The sequence below is a fragment of the Trachemys scripta genome, chromosome 10, assembly GCF_013100865.1.
Source record: "Trachemys scripta elegans isolate TJP31775 chromosome 10, CAS_Tse_1.0, whole genome shotgun sequence".
Lineage (NCBI taxonomy): Eukaryota > Metazoa > Chordata > Testudines > Emydidae > Trachemys > Trachemys scripta.
In genome coordinates, this window is record NC_048307.1 from 31,195,630 (window position 1) to 31,215,144 (window position 19,515).

At 43.8% G+C, this 19,515-nt stretch overlaps 1 protein-coding gene across 1 annotated transcript in view; it reads left to right on the forward strand.

The window, feature by feature from the left end:
• The window catches only part of GTF3C1 (general transcription factor IIIC subunit 1), a 78,457-nt gene extending 59,446 nt beyond the window's left edge, over positions 1 to 19,011 (forward strand). The window contains 11 exon segments of the mRNA XM_034783911.1: positions 1,484 to 1,596; positions 2,712 to 2,774; positions 4,578 to 4,671; positions 7,242 to 7,414; positions 7,991 to 8,275; positions 9,485 to 9,738; positions 11,586 to 11,872; positions 12,364 to 13,042; positions 13,283 to 13,322; positions 15,516 to 15,708; positions 18,646 to 19,011. Coding sequence (XP_034639802.1) covers positions 1,484 to 1,596; positions 2,712 to 2,774; positions 4,578 to 4,671; positions 7,242 to 7,414; positions 7,991 to 8,275; positions 9,485 to 9,738; positions 11,586 to 11,872; positions 12,364 to 13,042; positions 13,283 to 13,322; positions 15,516 to 15,708; positions 18,646 to 18,867 — 2,403 coding nt within the window. The 3' untranslated portion in view covers positions 18,868 to 19,011.
• Positions 19,012 to 19,515: the final 504 nt, after the last annotated feature.

Here is a 19,515-nt window from a genome sequence, read left to right on the forward strand (position 1 = left end):
GGTATTTCTATGTGAAATTCAGCCACTAGCTCTCCTCAAGCTGCACAAGAAAGTGCCATCTTTCTCCTCCAGCCTGGGGGAGATCCTTGGAAGCATTGCAGAGGTGGCTGAACTTCTTTTTAGCTATTCCCAGGCTCAGTCCAGGACCTTGACAAATTTTGAAGCAGCCTGCAAAGCACAGCAGCTGGGCTGGAGGGGTGGGTCATTGCAGAAGCACTCTGCACCTGCTGCCTGTAGTATTTACTTAGTCAAAATCTCCTCTTTTTCTGCTTTCCAGCATAATAATTTAGCATCCCTCTCCCCCCGTTCCCCAGCATGCTGGAATTATAGATCCTGTAGATGTAAATGAGATGCTGGCAATGTCATCTCCATGACTCATCCTGACCTGACATCACCAAAAGGCCTGATTTGCTAATTGGAACGTGGTTTTGGGCAGCCAGCATCTAAAGTAACCAGAGTGCCCTGCTGCTGGGCTGCTTCTGGTTGTGAGCTACACCCAGCCTGTGACCTGCATGCTGAAGAGAATGGAGCAGGTTTTCTGATGCATGTGCTCCCAGTATATGCTTGTTAAATAGCACTGTGACTCATAACCTAAAAGCCTGCTGACCTGACTGTGCCACCAGAGTGCAGTATCAGCCTTTAGAAGAGAATACCACCTTTCTTGCATGTGCACTTCCTCCCTTGCTGTGTTCAGAGAGAGCACAGGAAAGAAAAAACAAAGTAAAAGTTAAGGAGTAAAAAAACCTCAGAGGGAAAAACTGCAAAGGAAAAACTTCCTTTTTCAGCAAACTGTGAGCTGAGTATCTTCCTGCATTTAGTTTCTAGTGTCAACCTTTATAACAAAGAGAAGGGGGGGGGTCTAATCCCTGGCCTTTCTTTGTCTCCAGCTGTTACTGTTTTGTTTCCCTCTTTCTTCCATTTCTCTTCTGCCGGTCCCTGTTTGTCTTTCTTTCTCTGGAACCAAATGGAATGTTCCCAATGAGATATCTGGACCAGCCATCCTCTGCAATATACTAGGGCTCTTTCCAACAATGCTTTTAGAAGCCAGACTTGTTTGAAGAGACAAATAGTGGAACCTCACAAATTCACAGTCTGATAATCTGTGCAGCATGGCTGGTACACAGAAAAATCTCCAACCAGATGAGATTTAAATCAGGGCTCTTCTGAGAAAGCTGTCATACTGGTAATGAGATATCATTGTTTTTACAGAATACACTGTCGATAGGATACTTCATATGTTATTTAGTTACTCATAATTATGAAACAGCATTTGTTAAATAAATAAAGGTACAGGGTACATCTCATGACACATTATCCTGGCTCATTTACTGTGCTGCTTCCCCTACTTGCTAATCCATAAACTGTAGCCATTTGCAATGGGTCTTCCAGTTATGAATATGAAATAGGGAAGTCCTACTGCCCCTTTGCACTGAAGGAAATATACCTGTTAAGTGTTTAATATTTCAATCTCTTGTTTTGAAAGGTGTGTGCAAAAGAGTTTAAAGACTTTGTGGAGAGACTTAAAGAGAAATTCAGTTCAACCCTAGGGAATCCCAAACTCGAAATTCCAGATACATTGCAGGAGCTGTATTGCAGGTATTTTACTTAAGATGTTCTCATGTCATATGCAAAGGTGAGATCAGGACCAGATATAGAGTCTGCTGTCAAGAATTTCAGACATTTTGAGAGCACCTGGAATCATGGTATCAACATTTTTTCAGTTTGGTTTTCAAAGAAAAGTTGTTCATTAACATACACGTCTGAAATCACGATTCTACGTTTTTAATTACTCTCATCAGTTCACCAGATATTAATCTGCATTTTATATTGAACATTTTTATTATAGTTTTCATTAATGTCGTTCATATTTCTATTAGAGAAAACATTTTGAGTATTTGGATAACTGTTACAAACCACTTACTGTTTTGCATAAATTATGTGGCATGATTTTACACTGGGATTTGTAGTTGGTGTCTCCATTAAATAATAAAAAAGAAGTATTAATATTGATTCCTGAAAGAGTGGACACATCACATTCCTAGTTGCTGTAATAGTAATACTTAGCACTTATATGGCACTTTTCATGCATAGATTGCAAAGCACTTTACAAGGAAGGATAAGTATCAGTGTGCCCATCTACAGATGGGGAATTTAGGTAGCCAAGCATGAAAATTTTGGCCTTATCCTCTTGGTGTCCCAAAGTTAGTCACCTCATTAACTTCCCTGATTTTGAGAGGAACTGCAGAATACACTGGGACTGAGAACTAGACATTCTAGCACCCAATGACATTTAAGTCCCTTCCACTCCTTCACATCAGGGGATAAGAGCAGATGCTTTCCCTCTCTAATACAAAAATTCTCTCTCTTTCCACACACCAGCCCTGTAGACAGAAGTATTTTGTATCCACAGCATAGACAGTGGCTCCAGGCTGCTTCCTCCCTATGTGCTTCAGTCTGGATGTGGACAAACAGCTTCTTGGAGACAGGGGAATTCATCTCCATGGCTCTTTCAGTCCTTGACACCTCTGCTGAGGTCTGCTAGGACAGGTGGTTCCCCAACATTGTTTTAGCAGGTTGTGTGTCAAGATACACAATGATAAATATCAGCCTTCGGCGTTTCAAGGGTTAATATAAAATCAGGGACTCTGTGTGTGATACAGGGCATACTATTTTCTGTATTAAATGTTTCCTTTTTACTCTCTCTTAACCAGGTTCAGAGTTTTGGCCATTGGAGATGAAGCAAATCAAAGCATCAAACAGGATGTTCTCAACAGGTGAGGGAGAGTTAGAGGCCTTTCCCATTAGAGCTTGGGAGTTAAGTTGCTTGTGTTAAGTCTATAGGCACTTTTGACATAGGCTACAGAGAGGATTCTAAAACTCAACCAAGCCTTTCACCAGCTCCCCATCAACCCCTTCCTCTCCAAAAGCTTTAGTAAACAGCATGCCCTGCGACTCAGTCAGGTCCTGCCCTTTAGCATGCCCTGCGACTCAGTCAGGTCCAAGCTGTTTCAGACCAAGAGGCAAGCTGGTTCCAAAGCTGAGGGCCTCACACACAGATCAGTCTATCATTCACTCCCTCTCTTTTTAAAATCTATGGCAGCAGTTCTCAGAAAGTGGGTTAGGACTCCAAAGTGGGTTGGGACCCCATTTTAATGGGGTCACCAGGGCTGGCTTAGACTGGTTGGGCCTGGGGCTGAAGCCCAACAGCTTCAGCCCTGGGCAGTGGGGCTCAGGCTTTGGCTTTGGCCTGCCCCACGCAGGGCAGCAGGGCTTCAGCGACCTCAGTCCCCCCCCTCCTGGGGTCGTGTGGTAATTTTTGTTGTCAGAAGGGGGTCACGGTGCAATGAAGTTTGATCTATGGGAATCCAACTGAAGTACCTTCACTGATTACAGCTGCAGCGGTATGTCATGAGGAGAGAGGCAACATACCAAATAAGTTGGGTTCCGGGCCATTTAGGGCTTTGTTGGTCAAAACCAACAACTTAAATTCTATCCTGAAATCAGCGGGCAGCCAGTGCAGATCATGGAGCACAGGTGTGGTGTGCTCCCATTGCCAGCTTTACCAGCTTAAGCTTCCACGATGACTTGAGGTGTTTATAAGTGTGCTCGTGACCATGGTATCAGACCACCCCATCTTCCTGGCACAGCAGAATTTCCCCTATTGTACGCTTACTAGAGTTTTGTCCAGTTTAGTTTTCTGACTGCCAAGCAGGGGGAGACAGTTCCACAGCCTGGCCCACTTCATTCTCAGGAAGCCTTCTCTGGATATTCATTTTACATTCTCTGTTTCTTAAATTCATCTAATTAGTCCCGGGTCTGTCCCCAAATTAATCTTCTCCACCTAGTCTAAGGAATGGAGCCATAAGTAGTATTACAGTCCCTCTTGTTTGTAAAACACTGTAGACGAGGAGTGCCTATTTCTGCAGCTGTGGCCTTTGGCAGAAGGGTTTCATAGGCAGCAGTTAGGCACTAATTCCACCTGTATTATTAGGCTGTAAACTGTCTTGGAAGGTCCCAAGCTTCTGAACAAGTATAGAAGAGAGAAAGGGAAGTTTTCTCTATCTGCTAATTCTCATTCAAGATCTATAACAATCCAGACCCTCTGGGAATGTTGGTACCCAGTGTTTATTGTGAGTCATTTAAAAAGCTCACTGAAGTGTTATGTTCGTTAAAGTGTGGTGTCAATCTGTTTTCGTTATGCATATGGCTTCTGAATCAGCCAAATGAAGGATGGGAGATGGCTAGATCCTTCTGTGGGGGTGTGTGGTGATATCAAAAACCCTTAGAGTTCTGTCTCCATGGGCTGATTGGGAGGAGCTATGATCCAACTATCCTGGCCTGGTAGAAAGTTCTTGAAAAAACAAAGTGTAGCACGTAGGGAAATGTACCCATTTCGTTAGGAATTCAGATGTAGCAACATTGTGGCTAACTGTGTGTGTGTGTGTGTGTATATGTGCGCGCGCATATGCAAACATTACAGGCAAACACTCCATTTAAATATTACTGTGTTAGTTTAATGATTGGGTGCTTCGTGCTCAGAATGCCTTGAATAACGTAATGTGATTGTTTTCTTTCAGTATCTATGATATACACTTCCTAGTGCTCCAGAACCTGATTCAGAGTACTTTGGCACTCTCAGATAATCAAATGAAGTCCTGCCAGTCATTTCAGGTACCGTACGATTTTGCTTTTATTTCACTTTTTCTGCAACACGTTGTGATGGAAATAATAAAGTTCTTCAAGTTTGTCAGAGTGGATCCCACTGTAGGTGCGCATGCGCCTCATACACACACAACCTGATCTTTGTGACTAGCAGTGTCCAGTGGGGCCACACGTGTCCTGTACTACCGCATGCTCCCATATAAGGGCATAAAGGGCAGGGCAGTTGTAACGCTCCTTCAGTTCCCTCTTAAAGCCCATGGCCATGACAGAGGACTTGTCCTTTGAGGGCACAGAGCTGTTCATCAAGAGGATGGACAACACTTTGCACTCACTGAATGACTCCAGTGCTTCCTGCACTCTCTGGGGACTTACACCTCTCCTTCATACTGCAAGCCGTACCATCCCCAGCCACGGCTGAGACAGCACACACCATCTTAGCGCCCCAGGCAGATGAAATAGCGAGCCAAAAGACATGCACCATACAACACGAGGCACCAACCTTCCTCTTCCCTGGCAATCCACACAGCTGCTTTGACACATCAGCAGATTTGATAAGATAGTTGAGAGCTGCATCAAACCAAGTCTAGAGAGAACATAACCTTCGGAAGCTACCTCATCCCATTCAACTGGGTGTTGTCTGCCCTGACAGCCAATAGATGGATTTTAGAGATCATTGCCCATAGTTTCCTCATCCCTCTCCAGGGACCCTTCTCATAAGAGCCTATTACAATCAGCAGTGTAGTCTCATTGCTTCATCTAGGATCTGTAGAGGAGGTTCCTCAGAGTATAGGGGTAATGGCGTCTACTGTCGGTATTTCCTCATTCCGAAGGACAAAAACCCTCTTTCTTCTATCTTAGACTTGAGCAGATTGAACAAATATGTACATGTCTCAGGTTCAGAATGGTAACACTTTCCTCCATCATTCCATCGCTTCAAGCTCAAGACCCGGTTCATGGCTCTCAACTTGCAGAATACGTACTTCTACATAAATAATTCCACAAAGATCATTGAGTAGTGAAAATGCTGTGATCCTTTTAATGATGAGAAAAATAAAGATTTTTTTTAAATTTGGAATCCTAACAGGAGCTGATCTCAGTATTTACCTTTGAAATTGTTTCAGCGTAACTACACCTGTATTCTCCTTCCTCCCTCTCTCTCTCTCTCTGTCTCTCTCCCCCTTCACCCCATGATTCACTCCAGGAGTTCCCAATCAGATCTCAGGTCTCCTACCATCACCTGTCTTTGGGTAGGGACCCTCGTCCGAGTCCCTCCTGATTGGAGGGTTTAAGGCTGCACAGCTCCATGCCTTACACTGTTATATCCCCAGCAAGCCAGACTGCCTAAAAGCCATCTTGAACCAGAATATGCAAGCCTCCCCAGGAGGTGGTACCTCTCTAGAGTTTAGTCTCAGTGATTCACTTTAATCACCTCCCACTGTTTTTAGTTCCTGTAGGAACTGTGGTAACCCTCCTCCATGGAGAAGAACACAATCATACGTAAACCAGTCATAACTTTAATAAAATGAGGTTCCCAAAGATATTATATGGGATTGTCTGTCATGGCATACTTCCACATAGATAATTATGCAAACATTTGAAGTGCATTGAAAGTGCTGTGATCCTTTTAATGAGAAAAACAGATAAAGAATTTTAAAGTGCAATCATAACAGGAGCTGATCTCAATACTTACCTTTGAAATATCAAACCGGCACTCTGTTTACAAAGTTCTATAGAATTTGGTTCACATCACTGGAATTTACTGGTTTCGGTTCCTAGGAAACCCTGTAAATGCAATATAAACATGTATATATGTCCTTAAGCTTATGTTCAACTGTAAGTTCTGATTTGTGGTTTCATACTCAAAATGTAACTGACAATTTATAAACAATTCATGCAGACTTGATTACCAGGGCTATTAATTCCAAATAAATGGTTTCCTAGTTCTTAGCAGGACCTGCATGCACGCAAACCGCCATGTAAATTGAATGGAATTTGTTTTGCCTCTTGAGCAAACAAGTGAAACTTTGTTATATTTGGGTATAAATTTCTCCATAAATAGCGTACCTCATAACATAATTTGTTGTACGTGATAGTGACTAGATCTCTGGAAAAAAACACAACAGAATAGAGAGCTAATGCTTGGTATTTATGAGGTCAGTACCTGAGATTACCCATAAAGCTCACTCCAGTATCTCAGTAATGGCTATCATATTCCCCCCCACAATAGCATCTGGACATAGGGTTACCTAGGGAGGTGGTGGAATCTCCTTCCTTAGAGGTTTTTAAGGTCAGGCTTGACAAAGCCCTGGCTGGGATGATTTAGTTGAGAATTGGTCCTGCTTTGAGCAGTGGGTTGGACTAGATGACCTCCTGAGGTCCCTTCCAACCCTGATATTCTATGATTCTATGACATACAGGGATGACTTTGCTCTTAGTCTAACTTGCCTTGAGTCACTGTTCTGATTTGGATGTAACATTGCTCTACAGAGCTGAAGAATTTCTGATTTGGGCTGCAATATGTGGATTTTTATTAACCTGTCCTTGCTGTAAATCTGGCATTTAAACTGTGTGTGTTGCAGACCTTTCGGCTGTACCGTGAGTACAAGGATGACATTCTTGTGAAAGCTTTCTTAGAATGTCAGAAGAGAAGTTTGGTCAATCGCCGTCGGGTTAACCATACCCTGGGTCCAAAGAAAAGCCGGGCTTTGCCCTTTGTGCCTATGTCATATCAACTATCTCAAAGCTACTACAGGTGAGTGTCCAGCCGGGCTTTGCCCTTTGTGCCTATGTCATATCAACTATCTCAAAGCTACTACAGGTGAGTGTCCAGCAAAGTCTGCTGGACTGTATAGAGCTACCGCAGTAATGTATCCAAACATGCTTTGCAGAGGATAAAATACATAACTCTGTTACTTAACAAGGAATAGAAACAATGAGAAACTAGGAGCGAGGGACCAGATCCTCTGCTATGGCTAAGGAGCACACAGCAGGAGTTGAGGGTGTAAAGGTGGTTTAAATGTGCGCCTTCAGCTAGTCCCCAGGCTTAGGTTAGAATAGCTGAAATGGCAGCTGGGGGATCATCAGAGAATTATAGGGAACTAAGCCTATTTTCTTCCAGCCACGCCCCTTGTGCTGGAAACTGCATTAAGGAGAGGGTAGCATAAGAGCTGTTAGGCCAATGGAGGGTTTTTCTTTGCGCTGGGATGCTTTGCTACAGCCTGGAACATAGACTGTTGCATTTCCTTTTGGGGGGTTTTGCTGTTTTGTGGGGATTTCTGCTCAGTAATACAAACCCTGTATAGATTCATTCAATTGTTTTTGTGTCCAGAGTCTTCACATGGCGGTTTCCCAGTACAATTTGTACAGAATCCTTCCAGTTCCTAGAGAAGCTCAAGGAAGCTGGAAAATCAGACGAACCCGATAGCTTTTCATTCAAGGATCAAGAAGCCAAAGATTCAGCAGGCATGCTAGCTTTTCCTATGGATGGCCCCGGAGGTCATTGTGTAGCAATTCTTTCCCTGTTCTCCCTGGGTCTTATTTCTGTGGATGTGAGGATCCCAGACCAAATAATCGTGGTGGACAGCACTATGGTGGAGAATGAAGTCATCAAAAGGTAAACATTAATGCTCTGATCCAAATAAGGGCTGTGTATAACTTGCTGAATGAAATTGACAACAGACGGGAATATTCTGCTCTGCATTTCAGCACATGCTTTCCAGTGGCAATGTTGGATGTTTTCAGGGAGCATCCTGAAGATTTAACAGCGTTTGTTAGTCTTTCATCTGAGCATTGGAATGTGTTAACTTCCACATTACCCTGGAAGAACATGCCTATGGTGAAGATAGAATTGCCAAAGACTTCATCAGTTTTCAGAGATAAGCAGGGCAGCATAGCCTAGCTGTGCCAAGTGCACATGCTCATTGCCATTGTACCAACCTAACTGTTTCAGGGAATTACCATGTATTGTTGTTTTTGTTAGGTTTTCTATGTGGGTTTCAGCTCTGCTGTGGAGACTCATGTTGTGATTTGTGGGAAAGAAACTGTCTGCATGGTATTTACACTGTGCACTTGCTGTGGCTCCAAAGGATGGGCAACCTAAGAAATAATGAGAAGACCAGGCAGCTGGTGGAAAGGAGAGCTCTGCCATTAAGTGTTGCTAATAAAATCATTAATATACAGCATAAATCCAGGAAAATAATCAAATACCTGAATATGGGATACAAAGGCATACTGTGAAGGAACTAGGGAGTGATGAACACAATGGAAACCAGATACAGATCTAGCCCTCTATGGGGGGGAGGCATCTCAAAGCTCCATAATGTAGCTGATGAAATGACCATGTAGCCTGACTGTTCAGTAGTTGGAGCTGATGCATTGGGATTGTTTTTAAAGAATTTACAGATTAAAAGTTCCCAGAAAGGGGAGGTCCCTCTTCCAAGCTTTCTTGCAATTCCTTTTTACTGTCTGGTTCTAAGCATTTCATTCATCAGGCTACTATGAACAGCTCTACAGCAAAAGCAGTCTTCTATGGGCTGTATTTTGAAAATGACTAACATCCTGGAGTGCGGAGCAGAATGTGATCTTTCTTGATGTTGTGTAATGAAAGACCTTATTGCAATACATACATTTGACTGGGTCAGCAACCTCATTTCTGAATTTCCTGATTGTGGTTAAAATCATAGCTGGAATGTTGCATTACTGTAGTGTTGTGTGTTCATCATCGATCCTTTTAATTGATTTAGTTTAAATGAAATAAATTATTAAAAAAAAAATTCTTGTTTTGGAAGAAAATGGCAAAAGATTAACAGTACATTTCCTGCAGTTTGGGAAAAGATGGTCTTGATGATGACTATGATGAAGATGATGACTTGGATGAGAGCTCTGGAAACAAACGGAGAATAGAAGTAAAAGCTCGTCAAGCATCTCATACCAATTACTTACTCATGAGAGGGTACTATGCACCAGGAATCGTCAGCACACGCAATCTGAACCCCAACGACAATATCGTGGTCAATTCTTGCCAAATGAAGATCAAGCTGAGATGTGTCCCAATGCCAGGGAGGCTCAGTACCTCAGGTTAGTTTCTGTATGTGTGTAAACAAGTAAAACAAATAGGAATGGATGTCATTCTGTGCTTGCAAACTCAAGGGAATGGAGGCAGTGTTTTTATGCAGTCTCCTAGCAGGATCATCTCCTTTCATACTTATAAAATATCTGATTCTTCCTGTATTCTCATACTACGTATTGGGCTATTTCATTCTTCTGACTCTAATGTAGTTTTATTAGTGCACCTTGCTTTGATCAGCTTCCTTGGTAACTTAGCTCCTTGTGTGTATCCCACTTTATGTGCGGTCATTAAGCCAAACATGCCTGCTACTTGGTGAACCTATCAGTCCCTTTCCTAATTTTAAAACCTCTTTTGTGTTACCTCCAAGTTTCCTCTTCTGTAAGGAGACTGAGCCAATCTCCTTGAAAAGCCGTTTGGGACAGGGACTCTCGCTTATTTTGTATTTTATACAGTACCTAACACAACGGTGCCTGATCTGGCTGTGGCCTTTAGACTCTGCTGCAATATAAATGTTGTTAATATTCAGAACTCTTATTCTTGAGACCTGTCATCAGCTGTACTCATTGTTTAGTATCTGTGTCTAAAAGCTGCAGCCAAGATCGGGGCCCCATTGTGCTCAGAGCTGCACAAACACAGAACAGGAAACAACCTGAGTAGGGAAGACAGACAAAGAGAGGGAGAAAGGGAAAATTTATCTCCATTTTACCCACAGGGAACTCTCAGGCAAGGAGTGCAGTTTTTCCCATGGTCGCACAAGGAGTCGCGGGATCTGGATTCAGTTCTCAGCTCTGCCAGAGTGCTGGTCCAGTGCCTTAACCACAAGAGTGGTGATGGTCTTTGCTCAAGACAGATGTATCCAGGAAGGATTTCTTGGTTTGTAATGGAAGGCCTGCTGCTGTCCCTGCCTATGCTATTCACATCTGTCACAACAAGAATCTGAAAGTCCCCATTCCTGAAGTCCTGTTACCATACAATCCCTGTATGGGTCAATCAGGTTGCCAGCCCATTGCATTACTTTCCCGTTCCTCTTGAACACCTGACTTTGGCCATCAAAGGAGAGCAGGTGTTACGTCACAGTGCCCAATAGGGCTATCTGTAAACACCAGAAAAAGGAAGGTGGAAGCAAAGAATCAATTAAGAATGGCGTCATATCTGTCCTTTCCCCCACCCCCAGCATCCTGGACCAGAAAAGTCACTTTTGAAAACAGTGTGTAGTTTGGAGCTAACTGATAAAGAGCCTCTCGTTAAGGCAAAAACCACTCAGACAGAGACGTACACCCTATTTATACCCAGTTTTTCTAGTGTCTTCATGGTGGCATGACCTTTCATTCCATGTTCTTTATCAGACTTGGCCAATAGCTTTCTACTCTGCATTGGCTTCTGTCACTCATTTCTACCAAAGGAGTCACTTCTCCAGAGTCTGTCTTTTTGCCCTAGGCTCTCCAGTTTTACTGACCACCCTCAAAGACATAGCAGAACACTCTTAAATCTGTTCATTTACAGGATTTCCCAAGTCACCCAGAGCTAGAGAGAGAGAGACTGCAAGAGTCCAGTCTCTCCTTTGCTGACATTTCATACTGGCTTGGGGTTAGAGCCTTTGTAAGCCAACTTGATGGTTCCTTTTCTGCAGCCCATTTCATACACAAGTTTGGAGGGCATATAGAAAAATGGAATTTGCAGTGGTGAATATGGAACATTGAGCTATATTTTTAATTGAAGAGTCTAAGAAGAGACTTGTTGACAGAGGAGCCTGGAAAGATTTTTGATCCTTCTGTCATCCACTGTATGGTAACTTTAGTACAGGAAGATTTTGTCTTTATCAAGACTCATACGCTCATTCTGTTTTACTTTGCAGTTCCTTCTGTGGTTGATAACATGGCTGTAGGAATCTCCTGCCTCCCTGATACTTTTACCAGGCTGCTAAAAGTCCAGGAAGCGACTTATGACGTAGATCAGTTTGTCCTCCAGTGTACAGAGTGTTATGGGTATAGCTCCAAAGATGTATCTGCTGTCCTGGAGATCCGTAATGCTATTGAGGCATCCTCTTCCTTCGGGATTGACAAGGCAGAACTGGGCAAACAGTTCCACTGCTATGAAGAAGCAGACACTGAACGCACCAGGAGTTTACAGCAATATATTCAGGTTGGTTTGCATCTCCATCACCATATATATGTGAACTCCATAGCACTCTTTTTGAATAGGAAGGACATCTAATCCATGTGAAACAAATGTGAACAGAATTACTTCCTCTGTGTGATAAATTTAGTAGTGAGATTCCCAGTCAACAATCAATGGTCATCTCACCTCGTACATCCTGTGTTTGTCTCACTGAAGACCAGAAAATATGGTGGCACTAAATGAAAAGGTTGGATGAGTGACTGCAGTCACCTAGGGCACCATGGTCAGTCTCTAAAGTGCACAGGAATATTTCAAATCTTTGCTGTAGTTTCAGAGGCGATTAAGCAACGGAGCTATTCCCTTTTTTAAGTCTATAGGACAGGAGAGTTGAAAAGGGACTGAGAGTTTGGCAAGGCACTCTTGCAACTGGTTACAATAATGGGAATTCCAGGAAGTTTTGATACATACTGGTATTCCACAGCGCTACCTAAAGATAAAACTTGTTTCTTTTTCAGGACCTCCTTAAGATGGAACAGGTGTTAGAAGTGGGAGGGAGCACTGTACGATTGGTTGCAATGACATTTGCCAAACCCTGGCTGTTGTATTCAGTGTGTCTGAAGAATAAAGTTGGTGGTGCTGGTCTGCAGGGCAAAGACTCCGTCACTCACTTGGATTTGCAACAGAACTCTCAGCAGCCAGAGCCAAAGAAAGGGGTGGCAACTTCAAGGGAAGAGGGACAGCCTGGCAAAGTCTTAAGACCTGTTATCAGTGATGAAGGACCCTCAAGGAAAAGAGTCAAGACTCAACATGGTGGGCTTCAAGATGGCACTGAAGTCCATCAGGACATAAAGAGCTGTTCAGAAGGAGCAACTGAAGCAGCCCCTGATGCAAGTTTAACTGAGCCCACGCAGGTGAAAGGGGTGTTAGTTGCACATGAAGGAATGGGTCCTTTCAGAGGGCAGACAGGACACTGTGTGCAACATCCTGTGCGCGGACCAGAATCTGTCACTGGTAAAGATAAAGAGCAAGATAAAGCCAATTCTGAAGAACAAGAGACTGCAGTAGATGATAGTGTTGCAGCTAATGAGGAGGAAAGGCAGATGCCTAGCTTTGAACATACAGCCAGAGATACAGCATTGAACATGTCGCTCGATGATGCATGTCACCCACAGGAAAGTTCTGAAGTCTCTAAAGGTGCATAGGAGTTTTATTCATAAGGGATATAGACTAGTTCGCAAGCTATACGCTTATACCTGTAAATTCACTAGTCCCAAACCTCATAGCTTCGTGCTATAGCAGAAAACAGACATCTCTCTTACTGCTTTTTCATTAATAGTGAATAGTGATTTATGGCAGTTAATATAAAATCTGTATGTCCTTTTTTTTTTTTTTTTTTTTCTGGTGCTCATTACATGTTTTCTGATCTTTCTTCAGAAGATTCTTTGACAAATCTACCCCAGGCAGTACGGGAAAGGTGAGTAAAGAGAAGTCTGTAGAACCATTAAATAATAAGCATATCATGCTTATATGTGCAATAATTTAGAAAAATATCATGTATAATATAATACAATATATTAGCAAAATAACTACAAAAGCAGATGTGGAAAGTGTACACTTGGCGCTAGTGTAGTGTAGTGTGTCTCCAATTCCTTGGTGAACCCAAAGTGCATGGAAAGACTCTGGAGATGGACTCACTGTCCTACCTCGTCCTCTTCCTCTTGTTACTTCAGATTCTTTGCCCCTCGGCATGGCCATTCAAAATATCTCTGGGGCATGGGCACTTCTGAAAGTCCCCAACGTATTATAAACACTAGAAGGAACCTAGTGTTTATAGGAACCCTAGCCTCTGTTTGTCGGAGGGTGGAGATGGATGGCAGGAGAGAGATCACTTGATCATTACCTGTTAGGTTCACTCCCTCTGGGGCACCTGGCATTGGCCACTGTTGGCAGACAGGATACGGGGCTGGATGGACCTTTGGTCTAACCCAGTACGGCCATTCTTATGTTCTTAAGGAACAGAAGTAATCCTCTCCACCCCACACTCAAATAAACTTAATGCGCATTAGGCCCTGCTCCCCAAGTGAGGGTCTAGGGCTGGGGGTCAGGACCCCTGTGGGGGTTGCGTAGTTATTACATGGGGGGTCGCGAGCTGTCAGCCTCCAACTCAAACCCTGCTTTGCCTCCAGCATTTATAATGGTGTTAAATATATTAAAAAGTGTTTTTTATTTATAAAGGGGGGGGTTGCACTTAGAGGCTTGGTATGTGAAAGGGGTCACCAGTATAAAAGTTTGAAAACCACTGGTCTAGGGAATAGAACAATATTGGAGTGGTAGATTCCAGTCAAGAACCTGGCCATCACCTCGAAGATGTTAAATTAGGGGACTCAGTACCTCGGCTGATCTCTGCTGTTGACACACAACACAGAGAGAGGAGTCTTGTGTAGCCTTGTTGGGCATTAAAGAGCCGTTTCCTTGAATTGGACCCATGAGCAGAGTGAAAGCCAGCATCATTTTTGGGCATGGATGTGAAGTGCACCATGTGACACACTCTGGCCCTGTGGTTTCAGCAGCAGATCCAGATATATCAGAAATGCAGATTGTATTGAACTAAAAATTATATGAAATGAGCAATCCAATCAGGTAGGCTTCCTGACAATTAGTTGGTTTATTTGTTACTACCCCCATAATCTTTAATGTGATATAGAGTTTTGTATTGTCAGCTCAACTTCATTGCAGAAATGGTAGGGGGTGAGGGCAGTTGGGACTGTTGGTACCTGGGAAGGTGTGTGCGCTGGGGAAGGGACAAATCTCTTCTTTCTTTGTCCTTTGCAGCCTGGTTTAGAAGTTGCTATGTATTTGGGGTATGAGGGACTTGTTTTTTTCCCTGCCCCAGTAACTCTTGACAGTAACCAGCTCTCCCACTGCCTTGTCCCAGTATTTGCCAGTGCATCCAGCAAAAATAGCCAAGCACGTTAGCTGGGCACTTCTGCTTCATTGATTGGCACTGAGATGGTTTATGTTAACAGGCTAGCTGCCTTTCCCAACGAGTCAGGGAGCACTCTGACTTAGCTGTTGCTCATGCATTTCCTAAGCATTCCCACTGGTGCTATGCAGAAACCATGATATGGAACTAAAGCCCCTTGCTGAAAACACACATTACCTACCTCCTGCAATGTGGTGGGAGGAGCCCTAAGGTAGAGTTTCCATCCAACGCACGCACACATTTATTTACTCAGTTCAGCTCTGGGGTCAAACCACCATGGAAGCTGAATAGAAACTAGCATTGGTCTCCACGCCCACTGCCAGATTAAAAACACTGTCACTCACCAGCAAACTGGCCATCACTAGGATGCTTTGTTGTGACAAACTCACTCCCAGATCACTCTCAAAGGGGCATGCCTAGCAAGCAGTACTTCTGACTCTGGTAGCTGGGCGGAACATTTATTTCAGGAGAGCCCTGCAGGGACTAAGGACAGGGATCTGCAGCCCAATGTGTTTGCACAGAATCACAGAAAGATGATATATGAGAGTGCTGTTATTTTTGCTTCTCATATGGGTGCTTTGCTAGTGCAGGGAAACGGAAGAGACGCCTCTATCTAGCAAGCAGTTTGCATTTTTAATTTTTAAAACTGAAACTGACAAAGTGAAACTTACTGTCCCTCTGCAGGGCCTGTGAGAATGTCTGTTTCATTGGGAGGCCGTGGCGAATCGTGGACGGGAATCTGAATAAACCAGTGTGTAAGGGAATGATGGAAGCTGTGCTCTATCACATCATGACAAAGCCCGGCATAACGGAAAACACCTTGCTGCAACATTATGTGGGGGTTCTTCAGCCTGTTTCTGTCTTGGAGATACTACAGGTACGTTTTTATCAGATGTTGAACGTTATCCTATTTCAGCCTCTGTTTAGTGTGACTGTCCCACTGGAGTGTTACAAAAGAGTCTCACCTGTCCACACCACAGGAACAGACTCCCTTGTTGGGAGTCCCAGGGGAGAAGCCAAGAACTGTGAATGGAGACTGAGTTCCCGTCTCATGCCTTGAACAGGTTCATCTAGGCCAGGGCTGGGGTGTGCTGGCTGGTGGGGTTGATAGGAAATGTGCCCTGCCATGCCTGTTCTTTGAATTATTGTGGTGTTTGGTAGCAACTGCACAACTAGGATTGCCTTCTAAAATGGGCCTATTGGTGTGAAATGTCAAGCATGGCCTGGGTCGGAACCTCCAGGATCCAGAACTGCTGCTTCGTCATGGGACAGGAGCCACAGGAGTTCCATGCAATCCTTTGAAGCATTCTGGTGACCCAGTTTGGGTCCAGACCCACGGGTTGAGAAACCCTGATCCAGACAACATCCAAAATCCACTCCCCCTGACAAGGACACTAAACATGTAGACTTGTTGGGAAGGAAGGTAGGTCTTCACATCCACTAGCCTTCTGTTCAGAATAGCAAACTATCCAGTCCTATTGGCTAAGTATGACTATCTGAACTATTCCAAGATCACAAACTGTAGAAAAGCTGTCACGGCAAGACAGAAATCAGTTCCAGGCTCTTATTGAGGAAGGTAAGCTGATGGCCAGAACCGCATTTCAATCAGCGGTTGATGCAACGGACATCTCATCAAAAAAGCCTTTAGTAAGCCTTTTGATACTGTCTCACATGACCGTCTCCTAAAAAAACTAGAGAAATATAGCCTAGACCGGAGGTTCTCAGACTGTGGTCCGCGGATAGTTCCCTCTATGGTGCGCGCCTGGGCAGTCGCACACAAGAGAATGAAGGGCCACCCAGCTAATTAGTGGAGCCGCACAGGTGTGGCTCCACTAATTAGGTGCCTGGACCCTGGAGAAGACACACATGTAAGGTGAGGTGATGGCCTTGGGGGAAATAGGAGGTAGCTGGGAGGGGGCAGTGGGGTGAGAAGAGGGGGTGGGAGGAATTTGGGACGTGCAGGCTGCGGTGGTGAGAGAAAGAGGCGATTTTCCCCAGTTCCAGGGCTGCGGCTGCCAGGAGAGACAGCCCTCCTTCCCAGCCTCAGCTCTGTGGCTGCTATGGCGGGGGAGAGACACCCCTCCTTCCCAGCCCCAGCGAGTGAGAGAGGGCACATCCGTTGCATTAGAAAGGTAAGACTAGTGATATTAAAATATGAGTTGTGTGCTTTTCTTTGTAGAACAAAAAAAAAATTAAGGGTTTTTTTTATATAGCGCTTTTATCCAAAGTGCTTTACATTAGTTAGCTAATGGTACAAACAACATTTGGAAAGATCATTAAGTGGTCTGCCGAGACCCTCAGCAATTTTCAAGTGGTCCACAAAAAGAGTTTGAGAACCACTGGCCTAGACAAACCTATTATAAGATGGGTGTACAATTGGCTGGCTGGGAATCTGGAGTTCCAACCTGGAGAGGTAGCAAGCACTTTGGAGGACAGGATTAGAATTCAATGTGATCTTGAAAAACTGGAGAAATGGTCTGAAGTAAATAGGATGAAGTTCAATAAGGACAAATGCAAAGTACTACACTTATGAAGGAATAATCAATTGCATAAATACAAAATAGGAAATGACTGCCTAGTACTGCAGAAAGGAGTACTGCAGAAAGAGTTGTAGCAGATCACAAACTAAATGAGTCAACAATGTAAAACTATTGCAAAAAAAGTGAACATAATTCTGGGATGTATTAGCAGGAGTGTTGTAAGCAAGAAACCAAAAGTAATTCTTCCACTCTAGTCAGCACTGATAAGGCCTCAATTTGAGTACTGTGTCTAGTTCTGGGCACCACACTTCAGGAAAGATGTGGACAAATTGGAGAAAGTCCAGAGGAGAGCAATAAAAATGATTAAAGGTCTAGCAAACATGACCTTTTATGAAAGATTGAAAAAATTAGGTTTGTTTAGCCTGGAGAAGAGAAGACTGAGGGGGAACGTAAGTCTTCATGTAAATCATTGTTGTAAAGAGGAGCATGACCACTGAGGACAGGACAAGAAGTAATGAGCTTAAATTGCAGCAAGGGAAATTTAGGTTGGACATTAGGAAAAACTTCCTAACTGTAAGGGTAGTCCGGCACTGGAACAGATTACCGAGGGAGGATGTGGAATATGTCATTGAAAGTTTTTAAAACAGGTTAGACAAACACCTGTTAGGGATGGTCTAGATAATCCTGCTTCAATGCCTTCCAGTGCTACATTTTTGATTCTATGACTTATGGAATTGACTTAACTCTAATTTGGTGAGAGCTGTATTGGTGTAAGAGCCACAGGGCGGCATCACCATTTTATATATCTACGGTAGTTAGTTCTCCCAAAGCTATCCACGCTATATTGTCCACTCCTGAAATGTCTGGTTGCTCCACTGCTCCAGGGTCGCCTGACTGAATGTTCCCCTTCAGTTTAAATGCCAGTTAGACCCTTGACTATCTGCATTTGCAATTTGCTTTTGTTGCAAGTTCAAGGATCTGATGCCATTGCCACAACTATGCCTCAGGCTTGCCCAGAATGCACAGAGCCTAGCAGTGTCAGTCAGCCCCCTGGGATACCCACCCACAGTGCAACATGCTTTTATCAATATACTGCTGCGTTGTGTGGACACATGATTCGTGAGCAGAGTAGCTTAAACTGGTGCATGCACTCAGCAGCATGGGCTCACATTATTGGTTTAGTTATATTACTGTAATCTATAGCAGTGCCACTTTCTTGTGGAGACGAGACATCTGGAGAAACAATCTATGAAGCATGTCACACGGAATAGTCTTACTGGGTTTTAGCATTTCTCTGTAACTTCTTAAGCTAAAACATGTCAACTTTTCAACAGGGCCTGGAAGCCCTTGGCTGCATCAGAAGATTCTGCATGAAAAAGCCCCCGGCAATATCTCTCTTCTCTCGGCCTGTTCCTGAAGAAGAGCTAACCGACTCCAAACTGAGTGAGACTCCAACAATATTTTATGAGCCTACCATAGACTGTACTCTGAGAATGGGCAGAGTGTTCCCATACGAAGGCAACTGGAATAAATGGGTGCAGATGATCCATGTATGAGAGATGGCATGGTGCGTCATGCTTGTCCAGCCTGCGTTGGTGAATGCTAATGGAGGTGAAACTTCTGGTGTGTCCCGTAACTTGTGCTCTGCTTGTCATTTTGTCATGTTTTGTTAAATAAATTTTGTTTCTTATTGGGAATTACTTCAGGCCTGTTGCAAAGCAAACCAGATGCCTGGCTCTTGGATGGGGAGCCCACCTGCCTTCTCTACAAACGCAGGGTCTGTGGTCCTCAGAGGACTTAGTTTTACACATCCATGTCAGAGAACTGAAAGCTGACAGACTGGCATGCCAAGTATTTATCACAGATCAGGGGAAGCAGCCTGTCAGTCCTTCCAGACAGCAGGGCAGCAGTGTTTCACCTCAACAAGCAGGGTGGAGCCTGCTTTACGCCACTCTGCCAAGAAGCAACTTTACTTTGGGAGCTCAGTATTGCCAGTTCAATAAATCTTACCTGTCAGGCATACAGAACAACCTAGCAGACCACCTGAGCAATTTGTTTATATATCACTGTGAGTGCTCTCTTCACCCAGATGTGGCCAGATACATTTTTCCACAGCAAAGTCCAACGTGTCAGCAATTCTTCAGGATCACAGCCCAGGTTCCATACTGACATGGTCAGGCAGGCTCCTCTACACTTTTCCACCA